This window comes from Notolabrus celidotus, chromosome 11 (assembly GCF_009762535.1).
Source record: "Notolabrus celidotus isolate fNotCel1 chromosome 11, fNotCel1.pri, whole genome shotgun sequence".
Classification (NCBI taxonomy): domain Eukaryota; kingdom Metazoa; phylum Chordata; class Actinopteri; order Labriformes; family Labridae; genus Notolabrus; species Notolabrus celidotus.
The window spans coordinates 20,151,036-20,170,292 of record NC_048282.1 but is presented as its reverse complement, the minus strand read 5'-3'; the positions used below and the strand labels follow the sequence as shown (position 1 = coordinate 20,170,292).

The window sequence follows — 19,257 nt, the reverse complement described above, 5'->3', positions numbered from 1 at the left end:
CCTTATCATTGATCTTTAGTGCAATATTAATTATTACGGTGATTGTTTATAACAAACTGTTTGGTGACGCTGTCTTATGGAACAATACAAACAGGTTGTATTTTTATTCATAAGTTATTCTTTTAATCTACAACACAGCTTTTAATGAGTCAAAGTTTTTTCAGAAGTCAGCCATCTAACACATTCATCTCACACAGGCAAAACATTTATCAGTAAGACAGTCAAAATGACCTTCTTTAAAATCCACAAGTCCGCCCTGTAGAATAATCTACCAAGGTCCAATCTGTCCTTCTCTGGAGCCACAGGCTCTTGGTTCCTCTCCAGCTCTGAGGTAACAGTGTTTTTCACTCTGCCCCACTGTCTGAGGCTTCCTCCTGGAGTATGCGTTTGTCTTTCATGCCATCCATAAACTCCTGTCTGGTCTTCAACACTGCAGTCTGAAGGGTGGCAATCTCAGCTGACAATTCTATCACTGTTGGAAAAAACAAGGAGACAATGCTGATGAGGAGTGAGGTAGAGGATTTAGCACAATGGGAAACATACCAAAGGTTTCCTCTTGCATCGATGCATCACCACTGATTAAATTACAACAGTGATTCAAGTAATATCGTATTATTGGTAAACTGTTTTTTCTAGTAACATATTGTCCAACATAGCATGTTTGATATTTAACAGAAGATGACACTTTGTAGAATTAGTCCTTTAATGAAATTACTTTATCAGTGGTAGCAAGAAAATACTAACTGCAGACTGTTGTATGTTTCCTATACAAAATATAAGTATCCTTAAGGCTGATTAAAAACAAGAACCCACTGACTTCTGACGTTATGACAATAAACTCCAGGATTTTTGGGTTATTTATAAAGGCATGTTTCACTGTTTTTCCTTGTGCTGCAGCCAAGTGGCAACGTCTGGTCTAAAAATATGAGTCCAATGCAGAAGTGCTAAAAACTGCAGTTCATCGAGGATCCGCTTGAGGCTGGCTCTGGAAGTACCGGAAACCACATACACACCAATTCAAAAAAGACGATCTTTACAGCAAAAATAAACATGTTTACAGCCTGGTACAAAAGACAAGTGTAGTCTGGATAGCTCATGTCTCTATCGGCTCACACTGTACGGGGGGGTGAATTTATATCTAATGCAGCAATTTTGAAGATATTGAGATTACGAGTCTTCCAATGAGAGGCACAGCTGACTTGACTGAGAGGTGGGAACACTGTAGCTGTTGGCTAGGAGGCTCAAAGCCCGCCTCTTTACGTCACAATCGCTTGACAGCAGCAATATGGCTGCCGTCGAGTGATTGGCCTCAAAACAGCGCTTCAGAATCAGATGGGTGTTGTCACGGATATACGTCCATATTTTATGCAGTCTATTGCTACAACATAACAGATGCCAGGAAAAGCTGAACCCCAGTTGCAAAAAGGTTGGGACGCGGTTTAAAATATTGCTAAAAACAGATTTTAATGGTTTGCAAATCATTTAACACTATGTTAAATTGAAAATAGTGCAAAAAGGACATATCATGTCATGAAACTGAAACATTTTGTGTAGTTGAAAAATTAGCTCATTTAAAATTTGATGCCAGCAACATGTTTAAAAAAAACTATAGGACAGGGGCATGTTTATCATTGTGTTGCATCACCTCTGCTTTAAACTGAAATTTGCTGACATTTGGAGCTGAGGATATCAGATTCTGGAGTTGTGACTTTTCTGGGAAAGCAACATCATACCTTGCTTGAATGATGACTGTGCTTGTTTTAGAGACTGTGGCACCAGGATCCCAAACCACTTCAGTGGATCTTGCTGTGGATTGTGTTCATTTTTTCTCACTGGAGTTACTTCAGGAGATTTCCCACTACTTGCTTCTTCACACGCGTCCTTTTGTGTTGTGTCGCTTTTTGGTTTGATTCTTCTCCTGACACCTTTAAAATCACATAGTTCAATGAACAGAAAAAGGTAAGTTTAACAGAACTGTAAACAACATTGTGTTTCTTACACCACACAAACAACAGCAGCCTTACCTTCCTCTTGGGGTCCAATATCCTCTACGGACATTGCATCTTTTTCAATGTTGTTGCTACATTTCTGTTCAACCTTTCTTGTGAAGAAATCCACTTCACCATTTTCTAGTGTTCTGTAACAGGAACAATTTTAAAAATGACAGCCAGTAAAATGCAATGAATAACAATGTACTTAGAAAATGGATAACAGCGATACCTCACCTTGCATGAACACAGACTACAGGCTCTATTTCACTTGCATACTGAAGAGCAGAGACTTGTTTGTTTCCCATGGAATACCGAGCCTTTGAGATGGAAAACCATCCCTGAGGAAACAAGACAAGGTCATGTAGGTGATGCAGTGACAAGGAAGTAAGGAAACATTCATTTGAGGAGTTACATGTAAAGAACAACTTTGGCAGAGTTTCTATTGGTTGTTAAAGAAAGAAGACTTCCCATTTTAAGGACAGATTGTAAAATGATCTGGTATTTATGGACTGTGTAATATTTAAAATGGTGAAAACTGCCCATTCCAGTTTTTTTCAAAAACATAACCGTTTGTTGCTATTCTGAAATAATGTGATCAGCAGTAGTAATCCCATATACATTATAATAACTACCACAGATTACCCATGTGCCAATACGTTTCAAGGGTAGAGCTAAACACTGAACCATTATCAGAATTGTTGTTTCTGGTTCTAAACCAGCCCGACATAAGAGAAGCTGTGAAAAGGAAATGTTAGATAATAAGGTCTACATGTTGTTTTTAACACCTGCTCGATGAGAGAGTTAAGGGTGGCTCGTTTCTCCTCCAGTGACTCCAGCTGATCCATGAAACGGAGAAGCTTCTCGTCCAGTAACAGAGACGATTCTTCCAGTTTTGATACACCCATAACGATGCTTCAATAACTATCACTACAACTCTTTAAGGCTGTCGTCTGAACAAGAACAAACGAGTCAAATGTTTAACAGAAACGGTCTGTTTAAAACAGACTGCATCGATCAGTTCAGAGTACTATGGATGTTTACTACTTCCGTGTAGCGTCATGTGACCCTATGAAACCACGTGATTACTAGCAATCCAATAGAAGAAGCGTAATACCCAGAGCCAATTCAGAGGCTCCGTCGTTACTTATTGCGTTACTTAGTGCATCACAAGATTGTGTGCGAGTATTATTAAATATACAAAGCTGGCTGTTGATGTACTACGGGAGAGGATGGGGCCACCAGAGAAAAACAAAAAATCAGAATTATGAGAAAAAATGTGAGAATTCTGACTTTAATGTCAGAATTCTGACTTCTAAAATTTGTTACAATGTTAAAATGTCATTTAGCAGACGCTTTTATCCAAAGCGACGTACATACGAGAACAAGAACAACACAAGCAAAGATCTAGACAAGAAGAAACAAGATCAGTAAGAGTAACAAATTGCTTCAAGTCAATTTGGGTGCAGGTACTGCCAAGCAGTGCAAAGGCAATGCACAAAAGTAAGGAATTATTATTAATTTTTTAAAATAAAATAAGGAACATCTACAATGGATTAAAGTCAGAATTCTGAGAAAAAAGTCAGAATTCTGAGAAAAAAAGTCAGAATTACGAGATTGAAGTCAGAATTATGAGATTGAAGTCAGAATTTTGAGATTAAAGTCATAATTATGAGAAAAAAGTAAGAATTAAAGTCAGAATTATGAGAAAAAAAGTCAGAATTCTGAGATTGAAGTCAGAATTCTGAGATTAAAGTCAGAATTATGAGAAAAAAGTCAGAATTCAGAATTATGAGATTAAAGTCAGAATTCTAAAATTAAAGTCATTTTTTCAGATTATAGTCAGAATTCTGAGAAAATAAGTCAGTATTCTGACTTTAATTTCAGAATTCTGACTTTTTTCGCATAATAATAATACAAAAAATGTTTTGTTCCAGTGGCCCTAATCCTCTTCCGTAGATATTTATATCAGTTATATGACAAAATACTTTACTCCTTACTCACATACAACTAACGCACAGTACACAGAGATTCATGTTTTTCCGTGGGTTAGTATCTATGTATTTACAGTCTATGGATTAGTATGCTTTGAATTGTGTTTTATCCGAACAAAAACTGTGTTCCCATACCGGGAGTCGAACCCGGGCCGCCTGGGTGAAAACCAGGAATCCTAACCGCTAGACCATATGGGAAGGTTACATTCTTACAGAACACGAAGAAAAATAAAATTGACGCCACTTCTGGTCCGTTTCAGTCAAGTTCCTCGTGCAGACATTAGAAAATTCTTTAGCCAACTATACGTTAAGAAAGCAGTTTACATTGGCGGAGTTACTGCAGATATTAAATGGACCACTGCTAACCTTGGTGAGTTTCCTTGAAAGCTCAGGTAGCTTTCTCACGATCTGATCTGTTTGACGCAATACAGAAGATGTCCAGGATTCTGCAGGTTGAGTATAAGATAACAGACAAGCTAGCAATAGCAATAAAACTATAGAAAATGTAACAGCTGCCATTGATAATGCCTCCAGTGCCCCTCGCTCGCATGTCCCCCGGTAGCTCGCCGTGATCGTATAGTGGTTAGTACTCTGCGTTGTGGCCGCAGCAACCCCGGTTCGAATCCGGGTCACGGCAGGGATAAGACCCTGGCACGGCTTGGGCGGACTGTTTTCTTCCCTGTATAAAATAGACATAATCAATTATATAATAATAACATCATTTTCCGTTAGAATATACAATTTCGACCTGGATATTACATGGCCAATGTTACAGTTGATATTTTGGAATCTTTTTTTTCTAGGATTATGACATTATAATTCAAGACTTACATTTTTAATCTAGCTTTTAATTTGGAGTCATTTATTTTTAGCCCTGGACTGCATTATTATTACTTTTATTATTTGTATTGTCATTTAAATCATTATTATTTGAATCATTGCTTTAATTTATCTTATTTAATCATTTATTTATCTATTTATTTCTTGTATTCATCTGATCTGATCTTGTTAAAGCTCAGAATCAGAATCAGAATCAGCTTTATTGGCCAGGTCTGCTTGAACACGCATGGAATTTGACTTAGGTAAACTGTGCTCTCTTTGTACAAGGCATACGAATAAGACATACAAATAAAAATAAAAATATAATAACAATAACATCAGCTATAAATACAAAAAAACCCAAAACAAATAGGCATGACTAATATGTACAGGCTAAAATAATATGATAACAGTGCAGTGGTGAGTAGCAGAGGTAGTGTTTACATTAAAAAAAATAGTAGTTAAATAATAAAATAAATGGAAATATTTAATTCTGCTTGGAGAATTGTTGTTATGGTTTAGTGTTCATCAAAAATAAAGCTACCTTATTTTTAACTTTCTTTCCACTATTACTTATTTTATTAATTTTACTGGATTGATTTTATTTTGAAGTATTTCATTTATAATCCTGCCTTTTATAATTTTACCATTGCTATTGTTTTCTGTCTCTCTTATTCTGTGAAGCACTTTGGGCTGCATGTTTTTAATTTATGAAAGGTGCTATATAAATAAAGCTGTGTTGAGCTAAGATGATGCTCAGCATTAAAGCACTCAAACTGGTAACTGTAGTTAGATTTTTGCTCGTTTGGGCACAGTACTCCGAGGAGAAAATGAAGTTTAATGTATCTGTCATAATTTACCTTTCACCAACTCCAATGATTCAATATCTGTGTATCCTCCAAAGGGGGCGGCATGAGGGAGTGAGAGACACGTTTTCATTGGTGGTTGCGTTCATGTTCCGAGCTGAAGAGCCAATCGTCAGGCCGGTCGATCGCATGTGCTGCTAGTTCTATGCATACCATCGTCTGATTGGTCTTTATATCACCAGAAACCACTTCCTACATTGCAGAGTTCCGTGTTTGAGTTGATCTGCACTGTGCGTGTGGTTAGACAGCAGACAACGATTTGGTTTTAAAATATATGCATAGTTGTTGCTTCTGTTTAATACACAAGTAATACGTGGTACAAAGTACACTTTGGAGTCATTACTGGTAAGAACAGAGACACATGATTATTTATTTTTGTCTGTATTTGAAGTGTGTGTATAAAAACTGACCGTAACACACTATTTATAATATGAAAAATAAGTTATGTTTCATTGAGTCTTTGAAAGTGCAGCAGAAAAGCACAATGCATTAATCTGACATATGAGTGGAATTATATTAATGGAATCTGTGTATTTTATTCTGATGACTCTGAATAGTGCTTTTACTTTTCTTGAAGGAGATGATGGATGCCACAACATCAAATGGAGTTCTACATCCCTACTGGCCGCGGGACCTTTTGATTCCCACCTATGTCGCCAATGACCGATCAATGTCAGAGATTCTGGTGTTCCTGTTTTCTGTGTCTGGGGTGTTTCTGCTTGTGACCTGGCTCATTTCTGGGCAGAAAGGAGCCTCTGGCAGACTGAGTACCTTGAGGCGTCTGGCAGTGTGCTGGTTTGCTGTTTGTGGTTTCATCCATGGCATCATTGAAGGCTGGTTCTCACTGTATTATGAGGTCATTCCAGGAGACCAGAGCTTCCTGTCACAGCTGTGTGAGTACAGACAAGAAAGACATATTCAGAAAAGTCTACAAGCAGGAAGTGCTTTTCAATAAATGTGTTTTATACGTTTTCACAGGGAAAGAGTACTCCAAAGGAGACAGTCGATATGTAATGTGAGTAACTTTTTGCACAGAATGCTGAACTCCAGCCCAAGAAAGAATCTATAACTTAACACTCATGCTTATTTATGTCCTATATAGAGCGGATAATTTCACTGTGTGTATGGAGACTGTAACTGCATGGTTATGGGGCCCTTTCAGCTTTTGGGCTGTGTTTGCCTTCTTAACCAACAAGCCCTACAGATTTGTTCTGCAGCTCATCATTTCACTGGGTAAGAAGATTTTCACTCAAGTTTATCTCTGGATCTTTATAGTAGCTGGTGGTCTTGCATACACAATGATGCTAATTAAATAATCTATTTCCAGGTCAGTTGTATGGAGCCGTGCTTTACTTCTTCACAGAGCACAGAGATGGTTATGCCCACAGTGAGTTGGGACACCCCATCTATTTCTGGTTCTACTTTGTGTTCATGAATGCGCTGTGGATAGGCATACCATTTGTGCTCATCGTGGATTCATGGAAACAGCTCACAGCAGCACAGACAAACTCTGACAACACAAAGTCAAACAAGTCTAAAAGGAACTGATAACTGGACAAACAGGTGCTAAAAGAACAGAATAAGGATAAGCATACTCTACATTATTGTTAAAAACAATGTTCAAAGATAAGATGCAGTAGAAGAAATGTTTGATTGTTTGGAGTGGCATGTTTTTTTTTCCTTGTTGTATTATGTCCCTTTCACACGTGAATATCAAATAACTGCCAACAAAGAAAATCTATTTTAAATTGCAGTTTTTTCCTTTTTTTTTGTTTTGTTCTGTTTTTTGCCTCTACAAAGCAAAATAAATCATGTTTTTCCTAATATGTTTATTGTGTTTATATTTTTCATGATTTTTCATGAATAAACAAATAGCTAGTCTACACAGGTAACTAAAGCGTATGTTCAATACCTTATTTTTTGTAAAGTGCTTTGAGATGACTTTTTATTGAGATATTGATAATAATAATTATGCATTTTATTTAAAGGGGCCTTTCTTAGCACTCAATGTCACTGTACAGGGCAGAGTTTAAAAAAGACCAATATAAAAATTAGGCAGATAAAATCAACAAGGCATTATACAGTGTAATAATTAATAAATAAAAGTAACAGGATAAGATGAAGTGCAGTGAAGAGGTGTAACCAGAGTGAATATGGCAGTTTAAATGGAAAGACAGTTGATGTTACGGATGTCTGGTGGGAGAGGGAGTTCCAGAGGCGAGGGGCACACCGGCTGAAGGCTCTGGACCCTATGGTGGTTAAGCGGGCGGGTGGTGAAGTGAGGTGAATGGAAGAAGAAGACCTGAGAGTACGGCTGGGTGTGTTGATATGGAGAAGTTCAGAGAGGGACGGAGGAGCGAGGTTATGGAGGTCCTTAAAGGTGAGGCTAACAATCGTTCAGATATTATAAAATGCTTCTGTCGTGAAACTCAGGAATTATATTTGTATAATGTTGAAGGAGAAACAGTTTTTAAATTAGTAAGTGGGTTCTTTTATGATTTTCAAGCAGTTTAGCAATTTTAATTCGCTTCAGGCAAAACAGTTCAGACTGTTTGCTTTTGTGCCACTTGTAACAAGTAAAATCCCTGAACAGCTGCTAGACTGCAAGCAATTAAATGTATGGAAAAGACTGATTCAGATGAAGGCTCCTCTAAAAATGTGGAAATGAGAACAAAGAATATAAGCATTGAATTATTTATTTATTCATTTATGTATTTATTTAAAAATGTATTTATTTATTCAAGTATTCATTCAAGTATTCATTTATTTCTGCATTAACTTATTTATTCATTTCTAATTATGTCATTTTTTGTCCCCTAAACTATGCTATCAATACCAAAGGCATTAGTATTAGTACAACCGAGGCAGAACTACAAAGAGGATGAAGTAATGAACAACACGTGGGCTGTTTCCGAAACGGCCTGCTACATACTACTTACTAATGTAGTAGGCAGTAGGTATTGCCTACTACATACTGCATTTGAATTTAGTATGTAGTATATGACTGTTCTGTCCGATCTGTCATGCAGCATGCTGAGCCAGACTTCGCTGGATTTCCGGTTTCGGAAAGCGGAAGTAAACAACGGCGAAGCCGATAAATAAAATGCTTATTTAGCATCCATTTATGATTTAAAAAGTTAGGAAGTGGTTTATATGTAATTTGATAACTTTCACAGCACCCAAAAACAGATTTCCTCCCGTCAAAAAATGAGGAAAAAGAAAAAGCAGAACGAGCGCTGTGCATTATGGGAAACAGTACGCGAGGCAGACTGGTCCGATGCACACTGAGATATTTTCCCGAATCAGTAGACATCCGGGGAGTTTTGGCTTACTGCAGATTTTGCTCTTGTTCACATACTACATACTACATACTGAATTTTGGACATATCAGTACGTACTGCTAGTATAGTAGGCGATTTCGGAAACAGCCGTGGTCTATATGTAGATGTTTTACACGTTATTATCGGTTATATCGGTATACAGGTTTGGTTGAAGACGAACAGAAGACCCACGCTGCTATCACCCGCCGAAATAGCTCAGTTGGGAGAGCGTTAGACTGAAGATCTAAAGGTCCCTGGTTCGATCCCGGGTTTCGGCATTTTGACGTCACGAAACACAATGAACCCGAGCACCAGCGGGTGTAGACAAAGAGTGACTGACTAGTAAATACTGACACCTTGTGGCCAACCAAAGGATCTACAGGGTTTGAGATATTGATACTGAGCGCACAAAAACAGTACCACTTTGATCCAGACTCATACCTCCCAGGTGAGTAAAACACTCCCACCTGAATGAGTTTTTGACGTGGAATTGTTACTTTTGAGTTACACGCACTACGCTCACACAAAGCATCATTGAGTTCACACATTAATGAGTTAACTTGTGAGCTGAGTGGATGTTGAAGCACGTCCATTTAATTGGGGAAAAAAGATCAATAAGTATCACCGTTACAGACAATTTTTTTTTTTTAAAGTTATATTTTTGGGCGCTTTTGCCTTTAATTGATAGGACAGCTGCAGAGAGACAGGAAATGTGGGGAGTAGAGCGTAGGGGAAGACATGCAGCGAATGCTCGACCAGCCGGGACTCAAACCGGCGACCTCTGCTACGAGGACTGTAGCCTCTATACATGGGGCGCTTAGACCGCTAGGCCACCAGTGCCCCAGTTACAGACAAATTCTGATAATAAATGAATATTATTAGAAGTTCAGCTGAACATTTTGCTGAGTCTGAGTCCCAACTGTGTGTTTGTCTCCTTCTCTTTATTTGATATGTTTTTCAGTGCCTTCAAGGCAGCAGTCGATTCCGGCTGTAGCTCCAGCAGTTTCCGAAATGCCTGCTTGGCCTCCTCCAACTCATTAACCATCTGGCAGGCTTGGCCCAGTCGGTACCAGGCTTTAGCACACCTGGTTCCAGCTGAGTAGCCTTAGCTGCACTGGCTTTAGCCCGCTGTGGTTGGTTCGTTTGAGCTGGCACAGGGAAAGGTTTGAGTGGAGCTCTGCTTTGGTGGTTTGAACTCCAGATGCTGTGTTTTATCACTAGAGTCTGTGTCTCTCTGCCCCTCCACTTCTTGCTCTTGTTCTTTCTTCTCTGCCTCTCTGTGATTGTAGAGAGTGATGAGTATCTTCAGGGACCGGCTGTAGCTGTCTGCAGCTCCCCATATATCTCCGCTCCTGAATCTCACTCCACCTCTGTCTTTGTGTAACTTCACCCACTCCAACTTTTCTCCTGGAGACATCTCCCAGGTTTCCTTGCCAGGTGTGAAAGCTCCAAGTTCAACTGTGGCACACAGAGGTGCGTTTTTCTTATGAGGTGCATTTTCCATTGGAGAAATCAGCGTCTGGGGAGAAAAGCATAACAATTTGCTGGACTTTCTCATGCCTGAATAAAATAAAGGGTTAACAAAAATACAGAAACATGAGGCATAACTTCTAATCTACCAAATCTAATACAACAAAACCCTAAGCATCCCCAAAGAAAACCCTCCTTGCACAAATGCCCCTAAACCGTCAAGAAATTATAAAATAGAATGAAAGAAAAACTTATACTATGTTTAACAAACACCTTGATGAGAAATGACAAAATACATTATTACAGTGACCTCCATGAATGATGGAATGAACTAATTCCAAGTCTTACCTCACATTTCTCTCCTGCCCTCATCTCTTCCAACATGCTTCTGTGATATCACACTGACCCTCTCCAAGCCTCAGTGTTATCCAGTCACCCAATGGGACCTGCAGCACAGAGTCTGGACACCTCAGGAATGCTGTGGCTTCTGCATCTGTGATCTCACTGAGCGACTGGTCAGGTTCCTCATTCCTGTTTTCTGATGCTACACTATCTGCTTCATCCGTGTTAGCTTTGAGTCGCACCCGTACTCTGCAAAGCGAACCTATCCCCGGACTGTGACTGAGTGCTAGAAGAAAAAGGGGAAAACAATGTGCATTAGTTTAGAAGATATTGAGTTGTGTTTATTCTAAAAACTCAGAATGAAAGTTTTTTATTACACTACCAGTCAAAAGTTGGAAACACCTTCTCATTCAAGGGTTTGTATTTATTTTAATTATTGTAAACACTGCAGATTAATACAGAAGACATCCAAACTATGAAAGAACATATATGGAATTATTTAATTAACAAAAAAGTGTTAAACAAAGCAGAATATGTTTCATATTTTAGATTCTGTAAAGTAGCCCCCTTCTTCCTTCATGACAGCTATGCACACTCTTGGTATTCTCTCAGTCCGCTTCATGAAGTGGTCTCCTGGAATGGTTTCTAATTAACATGAGCCTTGTCAAGAGTTCATTTGTAGAATGACTTGCCTTCTTAATGTGTTGAGACCATCAGTTGTGTTGTTCAGAGGTAGGGTTAGCACACAATGAATAGCTCTATTTGACTACTGTTGTAATCCATATTATGACCAAACCAGATTATGTCATAGTTTTGATGTCTTCAGTATTAAACTTAAATGTTGAAAATAATTAAAACAAATAAAAACCATTGAATGAGAAGGTGTGTCCAAACTTTTGACTGGTAGTGTATATTGGAATGGAAGTGACAGGAAAACCTCATACATGCATCAGCATTGGTGACAGCCTGCTGACTCCTCTCTCCTGTTGGAGTTTTCTGGACTTTCCAGAGGCCTCTGGGGCACACTGACACCCAGGTGAAGTCACCATCATCAGTGTGATCACCGTTGTTATGCAGCATTTCTGTAGGGTTACTGCGATTAATCTCCTAAAAAAGAAAATTACAAAGACAAACATAAAAAGAAGATTAATGTCTCATGGAAAATGATCTGTCCTAAACGTGATTAAAATGTAGACTTACCTATAGAAACTACTTCTGCAAGAGGGCACTTTTCTGAGTGGAAGACCCCTCTTACTACCCCAATAGTGGGAAACACAACATGACATGGCTTCTGATGAGTGGTCTAAACTCACATGTGGACTGGAAACAACATTTTACTCTATCTTAAGTTATTTGTGAACATATCTGTTCATTGTCTATTTAGATTCAATGCCATGGTTGTTTACTTTTTTTTGTTTCTATTTGCTTATTTATTTTATTATTTTATTTGTATCTACGTATTTATTTCATTTAATTTATTATAGTATTGTCATTGTAATTTTTATTACTATTATGTTATGCAGTCAATTTTCTATGTTTGTATTGGATGTACTGTATAGCTGTTTTGGGTGGGGGGTACTGTGCACAGTTTTGTGTATTGTAATTTTCTTTGTTTGAACTCAATAAAAAGTTGTTAATAAATAAATAAATAAATAAAATGTAGACTTGCAAAGCTAAACATCAAGAATAATCAGATATCAACAACCACTCTTTCAAAGTTAAACGAGACTAGCTGTGAGCACTCAGTGATTCAAACTCAAGAAGCAGCAGTAATCACTACAATAGTTTTAATCTTATTTTGAATCAATTTTTCATCAAGACATGAATGTACAGTGCCTGAAAGTAGCGTTAAACTAAAGAAAAACAGCGGCTAACAAGCAGTCTTAGCATCAGATAGAAAGCTATGGCATCAGTCCAAAATACCTTCATTTTACAAGTCTACTATCATAATATTTAGCATTTGCATTGTATTTTGTAAAGTTCCAAGCTTAGGTTAAATAATACTTACCGCACACACAAGTCAGTCAATAGGAGAGCTTTCCCTTGATCATGTTAAATATCAGCACCATTATAAACAAACGATTCAATCTACTTCCTGGTTCTTCTTCTTCTTCTCCTGCTGCTGCATGACGCCTCTCACCAGGTTAGTGGTTGACTACCGCCACCTAGTGGACGGGAGTGTAAACTCTAATTATTTTAAAAGAGAGAGAGATAAGATAATCCTTTATTCGTCCCACAACGGAGAAATGTAAGTGTTACAGCAGCAAAGTAGACAGTGCAAAACAGTATAAAGCAAACAAGAGCATATATAGCAATTATTAAAAAAAAACATTAGCAATTAAAAATAAATAAGTAAAAATAAGCATATCTTATATACACAATTAAAAAAGTAAATTTACAAATATTTACAAAACCAGTGACTCGGTGAAAAATGTGCACAGACTTGTAGCATAGGTATAAACAATGTACAGAACAGAACTGAGAAGATGAGTAGAACAAAAGTATTGCACATGTAAGAAGAGAGGGATGAGTAATTATTGCACGTTAATAAATAGACGGGGGAATTATTGCACTTGAGTCCTTTTTGGTGAGGTTATTGTTGTTGATTGTAAAGTCTGACCACTCAGGAAGAAAAGACCTGCGGTATCTCTCTGTGAGACACCGCGGGTGAAGAAGCTTCATATCATTACTTTCTACTGCCAGGGTTCTATGCAGAGTGAAATAACTTTACCCAACTCTGAACTCTTTCACAGAATTGTTACTCGCTCATAAGGTCTTCTAACCCATGTAGTTATGCATCAACAAGCAGGTGGCAACAAAAGCAATGACAACTATTAAAAAAAGAAAAGAGGCTGTTTTTTTTTTTGCTTGAAAAGGAACAAGAAAGGGGCTGTTCTCTCTTGTCTTGTCAGATTCTGATGACTATGATATCAAATTCAAAATAAAGGGAAAAAATGTCTATTAACATATACAACCATATCAGATTATTTTTTTTTGTTTGTTTTTTAACATAAATGCAGTCTAAATACCTTCTGCTGTGATTGTGTTTTTCAATTAATTTCAATAAATTAATATGGACTCAAGGTCCAGATGAAAGACAAGACAACACATACAGTCAAAGGTAGGCTATACAAAAGCACACTAATGCACATTGTTTGATGTGGCTCTTATGAAGATAGAAACTATAAAACAATATTTGTATATAATAAATGCTTAATGTAATATTTGGATATTTTGAATGGTGAGTTTTAATAATACTTTGGGAATGGGGCCAAAGCTTAAGTTATGGTTGGAAAAATATTTACATTTCACACACGCACGCACGCAGGCACGCACGCACACACACACACACACACACACACACACACACACACACACACACACACACACACACACACACACACACACGTTTGTGTATTGACCTTTGACTTGCAGCACTTATGTTTAAGGCCTGTGTGTTAAACTGTCTGTCAGTTCGAGTTGGGACTATCTGTGGAACACTAGAAAACATTACGGTCCATCAGAGGAATACCACACTGAACAGTCACTGTGTGTGTGCATGTGTGTGTGAGAGAGAGGGGGGAGACAGAGGGAGAAACAGAGACAGAGAAAAAAGGAAGAAGGCAATCTGTGATGCAATATGCTCTCTGTGTTTATTACCGGGTCTCATTTCTGATGAGTCCAGGTAACAAACTTGCTCTAATAATAAGATTGCATCATTGCATCACATTAGGTTATGCTTACAAAACACATTATTTTAGTAAAACCAATCAACATTAATTTAATATTTATAGAATATTACTTGTCAGATGAAGTATGCCTTGATTAAGTCCTTTTTGTTTGTCTTAATAAAACGCAAGGTGGCAACCACATCACTCATGTTGTTCATGTTGTACCCTGTAATGCTCTTTTATGTCAGTAGGAGGCGGTGTCTAGCCACTATATAAAGTTGCCATTCTGACTGACCAGGCAAACTGTTGCTGCAACCGAACACACATTGCATAAGAAAAAAAAAATCTGTGAATGTGTATGCACATGTGTACGCATGGCTTCTAAAAAATTAAATGAAAAAAGTGATGTGCCTTCAGATTAGATTGATGTTTTATGGCTACATTTTGCTAGAATGAAATAAAAAACGAGCTGTGAATCAGCATTTGTATGTACTAGGAAGCCAATATCCAGGCTTAACATCACTAATACATGATTTCGCTTCTAAGAGCATTGGTATACAACATAATGATATCAGCACTTACGATAAAAAATGTAAAAATAAAGCACAAGTGCGACAGTGAAACACATTAAAGCCGTTTGGGAGAATCAAGTTTGTCTCAACCATTGTTACTATTGCCATCAACATTTCTCACAGTTAAGAGAGTCTCTTTAAGAGTCATCAATAATAACAACAAGTAAGGAGTGGTGAAATCTGCTGCTGAGCACATCCAAAAAATGTCAAAATAAATGACATAAACAAAAAGAACAAGAACTAGGACATACTTTTATAGTTGCACTATCATACCGGATGCTCAAGACCTAACTAACTGTTCTGTAGAGTTCTCTTTTTCCTTAGGAGCATTCACACATAACAGAAACAGAAACAGCACTGTATAATAAAGTCAGGATGAGTGAATGGGTGATGTAACCAAGTGCCAGATATCTTGAAACTTATGGAATTTAAAACGTACATCCCAGCTTTACAGCATGTGTATTAAGATGCTTGTTGCAAACATATGCTCCCAAACGCACACATGCACTCAACTACAGACAAAAAAAAGGTCAAAAGAAAAGGGGAAAATATTTTATATCTGAAGAGAAAAGGTGGGTTAAGCCCTCAGCTGAACTTGTAGAGGTAACACTGATGATGAAACACTCTGAAAAACAAATTTTGTAACATCTGGAAATCTATGTAATGGGTAAGTATGAATAAAATAAACAGAAACACATAATGTCTCTTTTAGCTTTTTTAGCTGTTGGATTTCTTAATGGAAATTCAGTCACACTAAGTCATCATGTTAGTGTTCTGTATAAATCCATATGTTACTACTATGTAATTAGAATTTTGTTGTGTTATGAATTTTAAAGGAGCAGTGACCAACACTGGTAACAAACTATGATACATGAATTGCAACTGAGTGTAACATGTCTAAAATCAAAACCTTGTCAATGACATTCACTGCAGACCTCCAGCTTCGGACTGCATAACATTCTTTGGTCAGTGAGCATTGATATGGTACCATAGACTGTAAAAAAAATGGTCGTCATCTTGCTTGGCTTGAAGTGAGGCCGGCATAACATTCTTTGGTCAGTGAGCATTGATATGGTACCATAGACTGTAAAAAAAATGGTCGTCATCTTGCTTGGCTTGAAGTGAGGCCGCCACAAAGAGCTGCTCCCCCTGGTGGCTGGCTGCAGTATAGGTCTGTCTCCCCCATTCATTTGAATGGCGCTGCTGTCAAACTACACGTCGTACAAATGTTTCTCACATCCGTATGCTGTGGTGATATGTAGTTATTATTTGACTGTTTTGTGTTCAAGGCCTCTTTTTTCTGAAAAGTTTATTTTTCGTTAGTTATTAGAGGTTAAAAAACGGGGTTTTACTTCCGGGTTTACTTTGATTGACAGCTGCTGTAGAGAGAAACTCCGTAGGACCTCGTAACAGTACGCAGTAGGGTGGAGCTTGTTACCGGGGAAACACACAAATTCCCTACTGGGCAGACTCTGGCTGCAGAAAATGTACAATATGCGTTCTGGAATGTGATATTTTGGCTTCAAAACCGTTCAATGGGAAAAGGCGGAGCAACGCTGTCCATCATATATACAATCTATGTATGGTACTAGTGTTATTTAATACTAAAGAGAAAGAGTAAATATTTGTTGGTTTCTATATCAACAACTGATTCTAATATTCTACTGATTCAGTAAAGAACTTGTGTTAAAGAAACTTCTGAGTGGCTTGCGATTACATTCTAAATGTGACACTTAAATAAATACAGGTGCTCAGGAAAGTTCAGCCGATTAAACATATGTATTGAATGAAAAAATAGTTCCAGTATCAATAATGATTTATGACAACAAGATGAAGCAAATAATGTGTTTCTCTGTGTATCTCACAACCCTACGCCCTTCTCTGTTCCTTGCAAACAAACCAGGACCATCACTTCTTTAATCCTTCCCCATGTGTTATCAATATCATCTCTTCTCCTCTGATTCTCCTGCTGACCATCTCCTCCAAACATTTTACCTTCCTCTTGGCTCCCTCAGTCCTCCCAGCTGGCCTCTTGTGAAACATCCCAGTGGGTAAGTTCAGAAGCAGAAATCCCAGAGCTGACGGAGGGGAGCTCCACGTTCGCCAGAGACGAGCTGAAACCTGCCAGAGGTTTGATCCTGGGAACAGCTGCAACCAGATGGATGGATGGATGGGTGGATGGATGGATGGAGAAATAGAGAAAGATATAGAGGGATGGAAGGATAGCAAAAGAGAACGAAAGTGATGGATGATAGAAAGAGAAATAAATTGGTATAGAAAAAGAGAGAGAAAGTTGGAGATAAAAAGAGAGAGAAAGATGGGAAAAGAGAGACTGACAGAGAGATGGGTTGATAGATTGATGCAGAGACAGAGATAGATAGACGTTAACACATGAACAGAGATAGGAATCTAGATAGAACAAGACAGCGATAAGATAGATTGATAAAGCAAGATAAACTGGAAGAGAAAAAGAGACAGACAGAGAGACAGACAGATAAAGAGAGAGAGAGAGAGAGAGAGAGAGAGAGAGAGAGAGACAGACAGGTAAAGAGAGAGACAGAGAGAGAGGGGTAGAATAGACCCATCCATCCATCCATCCATTTCTATTCTGCTTATCAGGGGTCGGGTCGCAGAGGTAACAGTCCAAGCAAATTGACCCAGACATCCCTCTCCACAGCAACACTTTCCAGCTCCTCCTGGGGAATCCTGAGGTGATCCCAGAGCAGGCAGGAGATATAATCCCTCCACCGAGTTCTGGGTCTACCCCAGGCCTTCTCCCAGTTGGACGTGCCCGGAACACCTCTAAAGGGAGGCGTCCTTATCAGATGCCCGAACCACCTCAGCTGACTCCTTTCGCCGCGAAGGAGCAGCGGCTCTACTCTGAGCTCCCTCCGGATGTCCACCACCGGGTTCGAGGGTTACTGCCAAGACAGGCACTGATGGCCTTCAGGCCACAACTTCTAGTAGCTGCTTCACAATGGAGGCCTTGAACATGGTCCATTCAGATTCCATGTCCCCAACCTCCCCCGGGATGCACGAGAAGTCCTTCCGGAGGTGGGAGTTGAAGACCTTCCGGACACGGGCCTCCACCAGACGTTCCCAGTTCACCAGCACTACTTGTTTGGGTTTACCAGGCTTGTCAGGCAGCCTCCACAGCCATCTGTTCCAACTCACCACCAGGTGGTGATCAGTTGACAGCTCTGCACCTCTCTTTACCAGTGTCCAAAACATGCGGCCGCAGATCAGGTGATACGACTACAAAGTGGATCATCGATCTTTGGCCTTGGATGGTCTGGTACCAGGTACACTTATGAACAACCCTATGCTCAAACATGGTGTTCGTTATGGACAGTCCATGCCTAACAAAGAGGTCCAATAACAGAACACCACTTGGGTTCAGATCGAGCAGGCTGTTCCTCCCAATCACCCCTCTACAAGTGTCTCCATCATTGCCCAGGTGGGCGTTGAAGTCTCCTAGAAGAACAATGGAGTCCCCCGCCCGGGATCCCTTCCAGAACCCCACCCAGAGACTCCAAGAAGACCGTGTACTCCAAACTGCCATTCGATGCATATGCACAAATGACAGTCAGAGCCTTCCTCCCCGCGACCCTCTCGCTCTCCGGGAAAAAACACAGAGGCGCTCAGCCAGGGGCTCGTGAGCTGGCTCCAAGGGGGTACCTGGATTTCCCTCTCCCGGGCGAAATAGCTCTCATCCCTTTTTGCAGTTTCATGGAGGTTTTCTGAATAGCTCTTAGTCTGGCCCCTCCCCCGGGACCAATCTGGCATGGGAGTCCCTATCAGTGTCCGATTCCCCCGCCAACATAGCTCCCAGGTTCACCGGGACACACAAACCCCTTCACTGCGTTAAGGTTGGTGATTCTTGGAGGGTAGAATAGATTGTTTTATAATTGTTGTGAAACAATGAAAGGCAGTTTAGCAGCTCTTCACATTAGCAGCTTGCTTAAAAAGTTACACATTTAAAATAACAGAATATAAATAAGATCAAGGTACAATACTAAAGATAAGATAAAAAAGAAGATATTGCCCTTGAAGAGCACTGTGCCACTGCTACCGTACATCCAACCATCTTGAAACAAAGTATATCGATAGATTGGTATAAATAGAGATTTAAAAAAAAATTATAAAGTGCGTCCCAATTCAGGTGCTGCAACCTTCAAAGGGCACATTTTAAGACCAATTACATCACATAGGTGC

At 39.1% G+C, this 19,257-nt stretch overlaps 2 protein-coding genes, 1 long non-coding RNA gene and 3 other non-coding genes across 7 annotated transcripts in view; 3 read left to right on the top strand and 3 right to left on the bottom strand.

Annotated features, from left to right (window-relative positions):
* Positions 1-98: 98 nt before the first annotated feature.
* On the bottom strand, positions 99-3,080 carry ccdc115 (coiled-coil domain containing 115). Its single transcript, XM_034695831.1, has 5 exons — positions 2,777-3,080; positions 2,226-2,329; positions 2,025-2,137; positions 1,734-1,925; positions 99-472 (listed from the first exon to the last, which is right to left on the bottom strand). Exons 1-5 carry the CDS (start codon positions 2,894-2,896, stop codon positions 345-347), a joined length of 657 nt encoding a protein of 218 aa, XP_034551722.1. The 5' UTR covers positions 2,897-3,080; the 3' UTR covers positions 99-344.
* Positions 3,081-4,108: 1,028 nt separating this feature from the next.
* On the bottom strand, positions 4,109-4,180 carry trnae-uuc. The gene has a single exon. It is a non-coding gene; the product is annotated as a tRNA-Glu (tRNA).
* Positions 4,181-4,547: 367 nt separating this feature from the next.
* trnah-gug lies at positions 4,548-4,619 on the top strand. The gene has a single exon. It is a non-coding gene; the product is annotated as a tRNA-His (tRNA).
* Positions 4,620-5,852: 1,233 nt separating this feature from the next.
* ebp (EBP cholestenol delta-isomerase) lies at positions 5,853-7,491 on the top strand. Of its 2 annotated transcripts, none has more exons than XM_034695934.1 (5): positions 5,853-6,012; positions 6,248-6,560; positions 6,646-6,682; positions 6,770-6,900; positions 6,995-7,491. In XM_034695934.1, the coding sequence occupies exons 2-5, from the start codon at positions 6,248-6,250 to the stop codon at positions 7,213-7,215; spliced, it is 702 nt and encodes a 233-aa protein (XP_034551825.1). In that variant the 5' UTR covers positions 5,853-6,012; the 3' UTR covers positions 7,216-7,491. The 2 variants fall into 2 exon arrangements, with proteins under 2 accessions (XP_034551825.1, XP_034551824.1); XM_034695933.1 differs by having other exon boundaries at positions 5,854-6,012; positions 6,245-6,560.
* A 1,701-nt stretch (positions 7,492-9,192) lies between these two features.
* Positions 9,193-9,265, top strand: trnaf-gaa. Its single transcript has one exon. It is a non-coding gene; the product is annotated as a tRNA-Phe (tRNA).
* Positions 9,266-9,550: 285 nt separating this feature from the next.
* The window catches only part of LOC117822020, a 64,931-nt gene continuing 55,224 nt past the window's right edge, over positions 9,551-19,257 (bottom strand). The window contains exons 2-5 of the long non-coding RNA XR_004633109.1: positions 12,808-12,964; positions 11,744-11,906; positions 10,806-11,085; positions 9,551-10,506 (exon numbers count right to left, since the gene is read on the bottom strand). This is a non-coding gene — a long non-coding RNA (uncharacterized LOC117822020). The remainder of the gene's footprint in view (positions 10,507-10,805; positions 11,086-11,743; positions 11,907-12,807; positions 12,965-19,257) is intronic.

What these genes read in the sequence shown, in the direction of transcription:
- ccdc115 (XM_034695831.1), bottom strand. Translation starts at nt 2,896, where the DNA reads ATGGGTGTATCAAAACTGGAAGAATCGTCTCTGTTACTGGACGAGAAG. An exon ending in TTAACTCTCTCATCGAGCAG is followed by an intron (nt 2,330 to 2,776) that starts GTGTTAAAAACA and finishes TTGTTTCCTCAG; the next exon opens with GGATGGTTTTCCATCTCAAA. An exon ending in TATTGGACCCCAAGAGGAAG is followed by an intron (nt 1,926 to 2,024) that starts GTAAGGCTGCTG and finishes GTGATTTTAAAG; the next exon opens with GTGTCAGGAGAAGAATCAAA.
- ebp (XM_034695934.1), top strand. Translation starts at nt 6,248, where the DNA reads ATGATGGATGCCACAACATCAAATGGAGTTCTACATCCCTACTGGCCG. An exon ending in GAGCTTCCTGTCACAGCTGT is followed by an intron (nt 6,561 to 6,645) that starts GTGAGTACAGAC and finishes ACGTTTTCACAG; the next exon opens with GGAAAGAGTACTCCAAAGGA. An exon ending in GCAGCTCATCATTTCACTGG is followed by an intron (nt 6,901 to 6,994) that starts GTAAGAAGATTT and finishes ATCTATTTCCAG; the next exon opens with GTCAGTTGTATGGAGCCGTG.